Source organism: Amphiprion ocellaris, chromosome 23 (assembly GCF_022539595.1).
Source record: "Amphiprion ocellaris isolate individual 3 ecotype Okinawa chromosome 23, ASM2253959v1, whole genome shotgun sequence".
NCBI classification, from domain to species: Eukaryota; Metazoa; Chordata; class Actinopteri; family Pomacentridae; genus Amphiprion; species Amphiprion ocellaris.
The window spans coordinates 25,431,478-25,443,706 of record NC_072788.1 but is presented as its reverse complement, the minus strand read 5'-3'; the positions used below and the strand labels follow the sequence as shown (position 1 = coordinate 25,443,706).

The 12,229-nt window shown below is 37.6% G+C and overlaps 1 protein-coding gene across 1 annotated transcript in view; it reads left to right on the top strand.

Moving 5' to 3' along the window:
* Positions 1 to 12,229, top strand: part of LOC111584642 (kinesin-like protein KIF1C) — a 42,687-nt gene that overhangs the window by 15,083 nt on the left and 15,375 nt on the right. The window contains exons 3-15 of the mRNA XM_055007387.1: positions 1,002 to 1,078; positions 1,189 to 1,267; positions 3,997 to 4,097; positions 4,168 to 4,233; positions 4,316 to 4,494; positions 6,446 to 6,557; positions 6,635 to 6,712; positions 8,796 to 8,861; positions 8,946 to 9,024; positions 9,876 to 9,954; positions 10,038 to 10,186; positions 11,613 to 11,717; positions 11,822 to 11,952. Of these exons, the coding sequence (XP_054863362.1) occupies positions 1,002 to 1,078; positions 1,189 to 1,267; positions 3,997 to 4,097; positions 4,168 to 4,233; positions 4,316 to 4,494; positions 6,446 to 6,557; positions 6,635 to 6,712; positions 8,796 to 8,861; positions 8,946 to 9,024; positions 9,876 to 9,954; positions 10,038 to 10,186; positions 11,613 to 11,717; positions 11,822 to 11,952 (1,301 nt within the window). The remainder of the gene's footprint in view (positions 1 to 1,001; positions 1,079 to 1,188; positions 1,268 to 3,996; positions 4,098 to 4,167; positions 4,234 to 4,315; positions 4,495 to 6,445; positions 6,558 to 6,634; positions 6,713 to 8,795; positions 8,862 to 8,945; positions 9,025 to 9,875; positions 9,955 to 10,037; positions 10,187 to 11,612; positions 11,718 to 11,821; positions 11,953 to 12,229) is intronic.

The following is a 12,229-nucleotide window of genomic DNA, read 5'->3' as shown; positions in this document are numbered from 1 at the left end:
AAAGTGACCATAAATGTTGCAGAAAGGATGCAAAATGTTGCTAAAACGACACTAAAAGTTGCAAAAATTATGCTAAATGTTGCAAAGTGACAGTAAAAGTTACAAAAATTACGCAAAATGTTGCAAAAATGACACTAAAAATTGCAAAAATGTTTCAGAAGTGGCAAGAAGTTACAAAAATGACACAGAAAGTTGCAAACGTGACACCAAAAGATGCAAAAATGACACCAAAAATTGCAAAAATTAAGCAAGATGCTCAAAAATTGACAGTAAAAGTTGCAAAAATGTCACCAAAAGTTGCAAAAGTGACACTAAAAGTTGCTAAAATAATGTGAAATGTTGAAAAATTTACACTAAACTTTGCAAAAATTATGCAAAATGTTGCAAAAGTGACACAGTTGCAAAAATGACACCAAAAGTTACAAAACCGTCACCAAAAATTGCATAAAAGGCCTCAAAATGTTGCAAAAATGACACAAAAAGATGCAAAAATTAAACCAAAAGATGCAAAAATTGCACCAAAAGATACAAAAATGATACCAAAAGATGCTAAAAATAATGCTGAGCATTTCAAAGGGACACTAAAAGTTGCAAAAATTACGCAAAATGTTGCAAAAGTGACACTAAAAGTTGCAGAAAAGACGCAAAATGTTGCAAAAGTGACACTAAAAGTTGCAGAAAAGACGCAAAAAGTTGCAAAGTGACACTAAAAGTTGCAGCAATGATTGCTGTGACTATTAAGTTAAAGAAAACAGCTGCTGTTAGCTCGAGGCTAACAACCCCAGTAGTTGTTAATGCAGAATGCTGGTTCTGAGATACAGTAAATCAGGCCTCAGCACTCCCACTCCCTCTGGGCGTCATGTGACCTCTGATCCTGCTGCTATATAAACACAGGTTATTATTAGACATCTGTTTTTAGCCACCAGCTGAACTGTGCTACACAGATACTTGAACTTGTGTGATGTCATCACCTTCAGCTGGGACTTCTGTTTCTTCTCCAGGTATCTCCAACCCCAAACAGGCCAAAGATGGAGCCAAGAACTTCACCTTCGACTACTCCTACTGGTCGCACACCACGGTGATCACACACACCGTCGCACACTCGATACAAACATTCATAGTGACTAGCATTTGTGAATCAACGTTGTGTGTTTATTATGTGTGTTTATCATATGTGTTTATGTGCAGACCGAGGACTCCAGTTTCGCGTCCCAGAGGCAGGTTTACAAGGACATTGGAGAGGAGATGCTGCTGCACGCCTTCGAAGGTAAACATGCTAATGAGCTTGATGCTGCAGATGCTAATGTTGATGTTAACGAGACTCAGCTTCATGCTGCAGATGCTAATGTTGATGCTAACGAGACTCAGCTTCATGCTGCAGATGCTAATGTTGATGCTAACAAGACTCAGCTTCATGCTGCAAATGCTAATGTTGATGCTAACAAGACTCAGCTTGATGCTACAGATGCTATTGTTGATGCTACAGAAGCTAATGTTGATGTTACAGATGCCAATGCTAATTCAGATGAAACCAGTCGTGATGCTACAGATGTTAGCCATGATGCTAATGTGACTGCTGTTGATGCTACAGATGATAACACTAATGATAATGCTTCAGATGTTAGTTGTGACACTAAAGAGTGTAACCTTGATGCTAATGTGACTGTTGTTGATGCAACCGATAACACTAATGATATTGTTTCAGATGTTAGCTGTGATGCTACAGAGCGTAACTTTGATGCTAATGTGACTGTGGTTGATGCTGCAGTTGTTAGCAGTGATGCTAAAGAATATAACCTTGATGCTAATGTGACTGCTGTTGATGCTACAGATGATAACGTTAGTGATAATGCTTCAGATGTTAGCGGTGATGCTAAAGAACATAACTATGATGCTAATGTGACTGCTGTTGATGCAACAGATGATAACACTAATGATAATGCTTCAGATGTTAGCGATGATGCTAAAGAACGTAACCATGATGCTGTTGTGACTGCTGTTGACGCTACAGATGATAACACTAATGATAATGCTTCAGATGTTAGCAATGATGCTAAAGAACATAACTGTGATGCTAATGTGACTGCTGGTGATGCTACAGATGCTAATGTAGATGTAACTGAAATCAATGCTGATGCTGCATGTGCTAATGTTAATGATGTTTCTGATGTTCTGATCATGTCACGGAATCCAATAGCAATGCTAATGGTGTGGATGCTACAGATGCTAATGTTTATGCTACAAATCCTTGGGCTAAAGATGTTCCAGATATTAGTGATGATGCTACACGCTTTTAATAATGACGCTACGGCTATTACTCTTAATGAAAGTATTGATGATACCACAGATGCTATTGTTGATGCTACAAATGCTAATGCTAATGGTGTTTTTGATAAAAGAGATGTTCATGAAACTGATGTTGATGCTACAAATGCTAATGTCCATGCTACAGTGTTATTGCAGATGCACATAAGTTCAGTGCTGATGCTACATATGCTAATGGTGATATTTCAGGTGTCAATAATGATGCTAGCTAGAGTATTCTAATGCCACAGATGCTAATGTTGATGCAAATTAAATTAGTGCTGTTGCTACATATGCTAATTTTGATGCCACAGATTGATGCTACACTTGCTAATGGTGCAACAGATTAGCATTAGTTTTGATGTTACTAATGCTACTGTTTCAGATGTTAGTGACAATGCTACATGTTGTTAATAATGATGTCACAAATATCAGTGTTAATGCTAATGATACGAGGATGCTGTAAGTGCTAATACCAACAACAATCTTGTTGATCATGCCACACATGCTAGTAATGATGCCGCAGGTGCTAATGTTGTTGCCCGTGCTACTGGTGATGATGCTACAGATGCTAAAGAGCGCAACCATGAGGCTAATGTGATTGTTGATGCTAAAGATGCTAAAGAATGTAACCATGATGCTAAAATGACTGCTGTTGATGCTACAGATGATAACACAAATGATAATGTTTTAGATGTTAGCGATGGTGCTACGCATACTAATAATGACTTCACAGGTGTTAATGTTGATGCATGTGCTACTAGTGATGATGCTACAGATGCTAATGCTGCTAATTGATGACATGAACACTGATGCTGCTAATGGAGACGATGCTAATGATACCAGTCCTGATGACTCTGATTATATTGGTAATCTTGATGCTAGTATGCTAACAGTAGCGATGGTAAAGGCTGCTAAAGTTTAGCACAATAATCGACCTTGTCATTATTATTTTTACTGATATTACTGCTGTTTTCCAGGGTGTAATGAGTGTATTTTATACTAATATTACTGCTGTTTTCCAGGGTATAATGAGTGTATTTTATACTAATATTACTGCTGTTTTCCAGGGTATAATGAGCGTATTTTTACTAATATTATTTCTGTTTTCCAGGGTATAATGTGTGTATTTTATACTAATATTACTGCTATTTTCCACAGTATAATGTGTGTATTTTATGCTAATATTACTGCTGTTTTCCAGGGTATAATGTGTGTATTTTTACTAATATTACTGCTGTTTTCCAGGGTATAATGTGTGTATTTTTACTAATATTACTGCTGTTTTCCAGGGTATAATGTGTGTATTTTATACTAATATTACTGCTGTTTTCCAGGGTATAATGTGTGTATTTTTACTAATATTACTGCTGTTTTCCAGGGTATAATGTGTGTATTTTTACTAATATTACTGCTGTTTTCCAGGGTATAATGTGTGTATTTTATACTAATATTACTGCTGTTTTCCAGGGTATAATGTGTGTATTTTTACTAATATTACTGCTGTTTTCCAGGGTATAATGTGTGTATTTTTACTAATATTACTGCTGTTTTCCAGGGTATAATGTGTGTATTTTATACTAATATTACTGCTGTTTTCCAGGGTATAATGTGTGTATTTTTACTAATATTACTGCTGTTTTCCAGGGTATAATGTGTGTATTTTATACTAATATTACTGCTGTTTTCCAGGGTATAATGTGTGTATTTTTGCGTACGGCCAGACGGGAGCCGGTAAAAGCTACACTATGATGGGTAAACAGGAGCCTGGTCAGGAGGGCATCATCCCACAGGTAGATACTGCAGCACTCACCTGTTGAACGTGTCATTTCCTGGTTCTGATGGCTGGTTCTGTCTTTTCAGCTGTGTGAGGACTTGTTCCAGAGGACAGGAGAGAACTCGGACCCTGACCTGACCTACTCCGTGGAGGTAAACCCGCCTCCTCCTTCTACCTGCTCACATTCACACACCTTCTCCCACGCTGAGTGCTGATTGGCTGCTCCGCCTCCAGGTGTCCTACATGGAGATCTACTGTGAGCGGGTCCGAGACCTGCTCAACCCAAAGTCCCAGGGCACTCTGAGGGTCCGGGAGCACCCCATCCTGGGGCCCTACGTGGAGGATCTGTCCAAGCTGGCCGTGACCGGATTCCCTGACATCCGGGACCTGATGGACGCCGGCAACAAAGCCCGGTAGGTGGTCCAGAACCAAAATAAAACCAGAATAAAACCAGAATAAAACTGAGAGAGTTAAACAACAAGGCCTGGTAGGTGGTCCAGAACCAGAATAAAACCAGAATAAAACTGAGAGAGTTAAACAACAAGGCCCGGTAGGTGATCCAGAACCAGAATAAAACCAGAATAAAAGCAGAAAACACTGAAAGTTAAACAACAAGGCCCGGTAGGTGGTCCAGAACCAGAATAAAACCTGAATAAAACTGAGAGAGTTAAACAACAAGGCCCGGTAGGTGGTCCAGAACCAGAATAAAACCAGAATAAAAGCAGAAAACACTGAAAGTTAAACAACAAGGCCCGGTAGGTGGTCCAGAACCAGAATAAAACCTGAATAAAAGCAGAAAACACTGAAAGTTAAACAACAAGGCCTGGTAGGTGATCCAGAACCAGAATAAAACCAGAATAAAAGCAGAAAACACTGAAAGTTAAACAACAAGGCCCGGTAGGTGGTCCAGAACCAGAATAAAACCTGAATAAAAGCAGAAAACACTGAAAGTTAAACAACAAGGCCTGGTAGGTGATCCAGAACCAGAATAAAACCTGAATAAAACCAGAAAACACTGAGTTAAACAACAAGGCCTGGTAGGTGATCCAGAACCAGAATAAAACCAGAATAAAACCAGAAAACACTGAGAGTTAAAGAAAACCAGAAGACGCTGCCATTTCTGAGCTAACTAGTGTCATTTTTGTCATTGTGTCATTTTTGTGTCTTTTTCTGTGACTTTTGCTTTGTTTAGTGTCATTTTTGTGTCTTTTTTGTCACTTTTGCAACGTTTTGTGTCATTTTTGGATATTTTTCTGTCATTTTTGAGTCTTAGCTTGTCATGTTTGCTTCTTTTTGTATCATTTTTGCATTTTTCTGTGACTTTTGCTTCTTTTCACGTCCTTTTTACATTTCTTAATGTCACTTTTTCAGTGTTTTCTATCATTTTAATTTTGTTTTGTGGATTTTTGCTCCTTTTCGTGTCATTTTTGCGTCTTTTAGTGTTATTTTGTATGTCATTTTTTGAATTTAACCGTCTTTTTCTGTGATTTTTGCTTGTTTTTGTGTAATTTTTGTGTCTTTTAGTGTCATTTTTGTTTCTCAGTGTCGTTTTTGCAGCTTTTTGTCTCATTTTTGCTTCTTTGTGTCACTTTTGCAACATTTCATGTCATTTGTATGTTGCTTTGTGAATTTTTGCATCTTTTAGTGTCATTTTTGCTTCTTTTGATGTCACTTTTACAATGTTTCATGTCATTTTCATTTTGTTTTGTGAATATTTGCATCTTTGTTTCGTTTTTGTGTCTTTGTCATTTTCAGTTCTTTTAGCATCAGTTTTTGGGTCACTTTTGCAATGTTTCATGTAATTTTTACTTCTTTTTGTGTCATTTTTTAATCTTTTAGTGTGATTTTTGCTTCTTTTGGTGTCATCTTTGCATCTTTTTGCAACTTTTTGTGTCATTTTTGCAACATTTCGTGTCGTTTTTCTGCTTTTCGTGTCATTTCTGCTTCTTTTTGTGTCATTTTTGCGTCTGTCATTTCTATGTTTTGTGAATTTTTGCTTTTAGTGTCAGCTTTGCATCTTTTTGCTTCTGTTTTGCAGTTGCAGCTTCATCTGACAGCTGCACTGTAAGCTCTGAAGTGTGTAGAGCTGTGAACTTGTTCAGAAAGTGCAGGTTCGAGCAGCTGAAAGATGAGATTAGTGTCAGCTGATTCTCTAAACATCACAGGAGAACGTCAATAAGCTGAAAGTTAAACTAAATGAGTTTAAATGAGGCGTCAGGAGCCTGAAGTCCAAACAGTGAATCACCTTTAGTGTTTGTTAAAATACGTTCTGCTCAGCATGAGAAGCCTCTGTTTGTCGTGCTGTTTGGAGGAATTGTGGGAAGTGTAGTCCACGACTCTGACAGTTCTGGTTCTGGGTTGCAGGACGGTCGCAGCCACCAACATGAACGAGACGTCGTCCAGGTCCCACGCCGTCTTCACCATCGTCTTCACCCAGAAACGCAGAGACCAGATGACCAGCCTGGACACAGAGAAGGTCTGAAAGCAGCCGTCATGTAGCGATGTTTTCTTTTTTATTCAAACTCAGAGGTAACTTTGACTCTTTCCCCTCAGGTCAGTAAGATCAGTCTGGTGGACCTGGCAGGAAGCGAGCGAGCAGATTCTTCAGGAGCGAAGGGAACTCGACTCAAGGTCAGACATCAGCATGTTCTGAAGCTTAACGCTCTACATTCTGGGTGTTTTCTGTTAACCAAGGTTAAAGAAATAGAAGCAGACGGGAACAAAGTCGGAGAAACGACAAGAAGGACAAGAGAGGAAGGAAGAGAGGCCAAGAAGGAGGGATGAAAAGAAGAAAGGAAAAAAGACAGGAAGTGAAAGAAGATAAATTATGTGTTAAAGAGAGGAAAACAAAGAGCTAAAACATTGCAAAAATTATGCAAAAAGAAACGAAAATGACAAGATAAGATGCAAAAGTGACCGAAAAAGAAGCAGAAATCACAGGAAACGTTGCAAAAGTCACAGAAAAAGAAGCAAAAATGACACTAAAACACAAAAGTGACATAAAAAGATGCAAAAGTGACATGAAACGAAGCAAAGGTGACAGAAAAAGAAGCAAAAATGACACTAAAGGAATTTAAAAAGACACTAAAAGATGCAAAAATGATAAAAAGCAAAAACAATACTAAAAGACAAAAAAAATGACAAATCGTTGCAAAAGTGACAGAAAAAAGAAGCAAAAATGACACTAAAAAGAAGTAAAAAAAGATACTAAAAGATCGACAAAACAAGATGCGACAATAAAACTAAAAGATGCAAAAATGACACTAAGACACAAAAATGACAAATCGTTGCAAAAATGACACTAAAAGATGCGACAGTAAAACTAAAAGATGCAAAAATGACACTAAGACAGAAAAATGACAGGAAAAGATGAAAAAACGACATCGTTCCACATAAAGAGTAGAGAAGTGACTGATGATACAGAACTAATAGCATTAAATGTGAGGTTAACCCTCTGATGTACTGAGATGTTGCCAAAAAATGTATATAACGATGTTTAAACTACACAAGAAAGATGTTTTACATTTTTAAATTAGTTTCCAGCTCTGCGGAAACACTTCCTGCAGTTCAGCCGAAAAATCCTGAATTTTGGCCACAGCTGAGTCAGTTCTACCAAAGGGTGCGGAATTTTTAGTTTTTTACAGAATGTGGTTCATGCAAATGCTTTGATGATGATATTAATGAAATGTCAAGATTTGTAGCTCAGATTTGGTCGATTTCGAGACAGAACCGAGCAGGGACACGAGTAGGAATGTCAAAAGGTAAAAAATGTAACATTCCATTTACAAGAAGAAGTGATAAGATGCAAAAATTACACAATGACGCAAAAAGGACACTAAAAGAAGCAAAAATGGCACTAAAAGAAGTAAGAATGAAACTAAAAGAAGCAGAAATGACAGCAAAAGAAACTAAAATGAAACTAAGAGACACAAAAATGACACTACAAGAAGCAAATTTGAAAGTAAAAGAAGCAAAAATGAAAATAAAAGAAGCAAAAATGAAAATAAAAGAAGCAAAAGTGAAAATAAAAGAAGCAAAAGTGACACTAAAAGAAGCAAAAATGAAACAAAGAAGCAAAAATAAAAGAAGCAAAAATGAAAATAAAAGAAGCATAAATAACAGAAAAAGAAACAAAAATGACACAAAAAGAAGCAAAAATTCACAAAATGACATAAAAATAACGAAACTTTGCAAGTCACAGAGAAAGACACAAAAATGACAGTAAAAGAAGCAAAAATGACAGTTTTTACAGTTTTTAGTTCTTTTACTTCTGATAAATGCTGTAATTTTTAACAATTTTTAAAGAGAAACCAGATTATCAGACTCTTAAACTGATGCTTAGAGCCTTTGATGATCTGAATCCCAGAAGAGGTGATTACAGACTAAATGAAAAATAAAACAAAGATGTGTTAGCATTACATTTAGCAGTTAGCACACAGATGAACAATCATCCTGTCACTAAAAGCTTAATAACATTCTAAAATTATCTGTTTATTTTCACAATATTACACAAATACTGACCTCCGAGGGTAGCTAGTGTCCTTCAAAATAAAAGCACCATCATTTAGAGCAGGAAATAACATGAAACACTTAAGAATGTGCATAAATTACAAAATAAAAGCCCCATAAATGATCTAAATCCATCAAACCAAGCGGTTTATTGACACTGCTTACTGCTTGTTTTATCTAATATTTCCTGTGTTTTATCTTTTAGGAGGGAGCGAACATCAACAAATCTTTGACCACGTTAGGAAAAGTCATATCAGCTCTGGCCGAGATGGTGAGTCCACATGTTAGTAGTACTACAAAGTATCTGTGATTGTACTGCAGTAAAACTGAAGTTGTTCTCGTGTCTCGTCTGCAGCAGAGCAGTAAGAAGAGGAAAAGTGACTTCATTCCCTATAGAGACTCTGTTCTCACCTGGCTGCTGAAGGAAAACCTGGGTAAGAACGCAGATACAGAGTAGTACTGGTAGTACTGGAGATATAGAGTAGTACTGGTAGTACCTTAAATACAGAGTAGTACTGGAGATATAGAGTAGTACTGGTAGTACCTTAAATACAGAGTAGTACTGGTAGTACTGGAGATATAGAGTAGTACTGGTAGTACCTTAAATACAGAGTAGTACTGGTAGTACTGGAGATATAGAGTAGTACTGGTAGTACCTTAAATACAGAGTAGTACTGGTAGTACTGGAGATATAGAGTAGTACTGGTAGTACTTTAAATACAGAGTAGTACTGGTAGTACTGGAGATATAGAGTAGTACTGGTAGTACCTTAAATACAGAGTAGTACTGGTAGTACCAGAAATATAGAGTAGTACTGGTAGTACCAGAGATACAGAGTAGTACTAGTAGTATTGGAATGCAAGCAGAAATACTACAGACAGCCTTAGTAGTACCAGTGTGATCTGCTGTTGCCAGAACCAACACCAAGACTACTATTGTTAGCGTTAGCATGGCACAAAGATGCTAACAGTATGTTTAATTTGTGTTTGACTACTAATAGCATTAGCATAGATGCTAACAGTATGTTTAATTAGCGTTTGACTACTGTTAGCATTGTGCAAAGATGCTAACAGTATGTTTAATTAGCATTTGACTACTATTAGCATTAGCATAGTGCAAAGACGCTGAAATGACTATTAGCAGCAGCATAGTGCAATAATGCTAACATGACTGCTATTAGCATTAACATAGCACATAGACGCTAACAGTATGTTTAATTAGCGTTTGACTACTATTAGCATTAACATAGCACAAAGATGCTAACAGCAGGTTTAATGTGTTCCAGGAGGAAACTCTCGGACGGCCATGATCGCTGCTCTAAGTCCTGCTGACATCAACTATGAAGAGACACTGAGCACTCTGAGGTCCGTCTGGTCACGTCGGTGAAGTCATCCATCTTTGTAAGACTGAGATAAACCCGGTTTGATGCGATCTGTTGCGGTTGCAGGTATGCCGACCGCGCCAAACAGATCCGCTGCAACGCCGTCATCAATGAGGATCCCAACGCCAAACTGATCAGAGAGCTGAAGGACGAAGTGGAACGACTGAGGAACCTGCTGTTCTCCCAGGGCCTGCAGGAGCTGCTGGACAACACTGGTATATATGCATTTATATAGTGGTTAATATACTGGTGTATACACATTTATGTAGTGTTATATATACTGGTATATACACATTTATATAGTGTTATATATACTTGTATATACACATTTATATAGTGGTTAATATACTGGTATATACGCATTTATATAGTGGTTAATATACTGGTGTATACACATTTATATAGTATTATATATACTGGTGTATACACATTTGTATAGTGGTTAATATACTGGTATATACGCATTTATATAGTGGTTAATATACTGGTGTATACACATTTATGTAGTGTTATATATACTGGTATATACACATTTATATAGTGGTGAATATACTGGTATATACGCATTTATATAGTGTTATATATACTGGTATATACAAATTTATATAGTGGTTAATATACTGGTGTATACACATTTATGTAGTGTTATATATACTGGTATATACGCATTTATATAGTGTTAATATACTGGTATATACGCATTTATATAGTGTTAATATACTGGTATATACGCATTTATATAGTGTTAATGTACTGGTATATATGGATTTATATAGTGTTATATGTACTAGTATTTACGCATTTATATAATGGTTAATACACTGGTATATACACATTTGTATAATGTTTATATATATATATATATATATATATATATATATATATATATATATATATATGCATTTACATAGCATTATATATATTGGTATATACTCTCTGGTGCTTTACTCCATCTAGTGGCCTGTCTGAGTATCGCTCCATCATGTAGAGTACCATGACAGTAGTATTCAGCCATTATTCAGGGACACAGTACAACAGAAATACTGCAATAAATACACATTAGATGGAGTAGAACCTGTGGATCACTGACTGTAGCACGTGTTGTTTATTAGAGCAGGTATGTACGGCATGTAGTATGTTTGGTATGTTAGTTATTTACAGACAACAGCAACTGGCTGGGTGTGTGTGTGTGATACTGTGTGTGTTACTGTGTGTGTGTTACTGTGTGTGATACTGTGTGTGTTACTGTGTGTGTGTTACTGTGTGTGTTACTGTGTGTGTGTGTGTTACTGTGTGTGTGTGTGTGTGTTACTGTGTGTGTTACTGTGTGTGTGTTACTGTGTGTGATACTGTGTGTGTTACTGTGTGTGTGTGTGTTACTGTGTGTGATACTGTGTGTGTTACTGTGTGTGTTACTGTGTGTAGATTTTTACAAGCTGTTCTTTACATAACCTGCATTACTCAGATTCCAGCCTGTTATAAATGAAGTCTGACTCCTCATTCTTCTTTTTTCTTCTTCTCCTCCTCCTCCTCATTCTCCTTCTTCTTCTCTTTCTTCTGCTTCTCTTCCTCCTCCTTCTCCTCCTTCTTCTTCTTCTCCTCCTCCTCTTCCTCTTCCTCCTCCTCCTGTATCTCCTGAAGTCAACAACAACGGTCTGGGGGCTGTTCCAGGTGTGTCCCCCTCCCCCCTGCAGCTGGCCCTCACAGCCAATGGGATCGTGTCTAATAATGGCTCCGCCCCTCCAGGTGTGTGCGACAGTAAAATAAAAATATGTAAAACTACTCTATAAAAGGCTGTGTATTTTAAACTTTAAACTCATTAAGTCGTTCTTCTTCCTCCTCCTGTCCAGGTGCTGAACCTTCGTCTGCAGGTGGCGCCGTACCTGCCGACCCCGATCACCTGATCGAGGACGGGGAGGAAGGGGAGGAGGCGGTCGCCACGGAGACCATCAGCAAAGAGGAAGCAGCTGAGAGACTGATGGTAGGATGACAGTCGCATTTTCTGACAGTCATAACTCGGCCAAATATGAACCGACACGCATGAAACACGTATGTTTAGATTCAGCGTGACCTCGACTTTCACAGGATGTCATGATAGCTAACATGCTCACAGTGGGTCCAAAATGACGATTATTTGTTCATATCTGCATAAAATGTCTCTAAAAATGACTCTAATGGCTCTAAATTGATCCAAAATGACTTGAAACTCTCCAAAATTACTCCAAATCTATGCAAAATGGCTAAAACCGTGTCCCAGT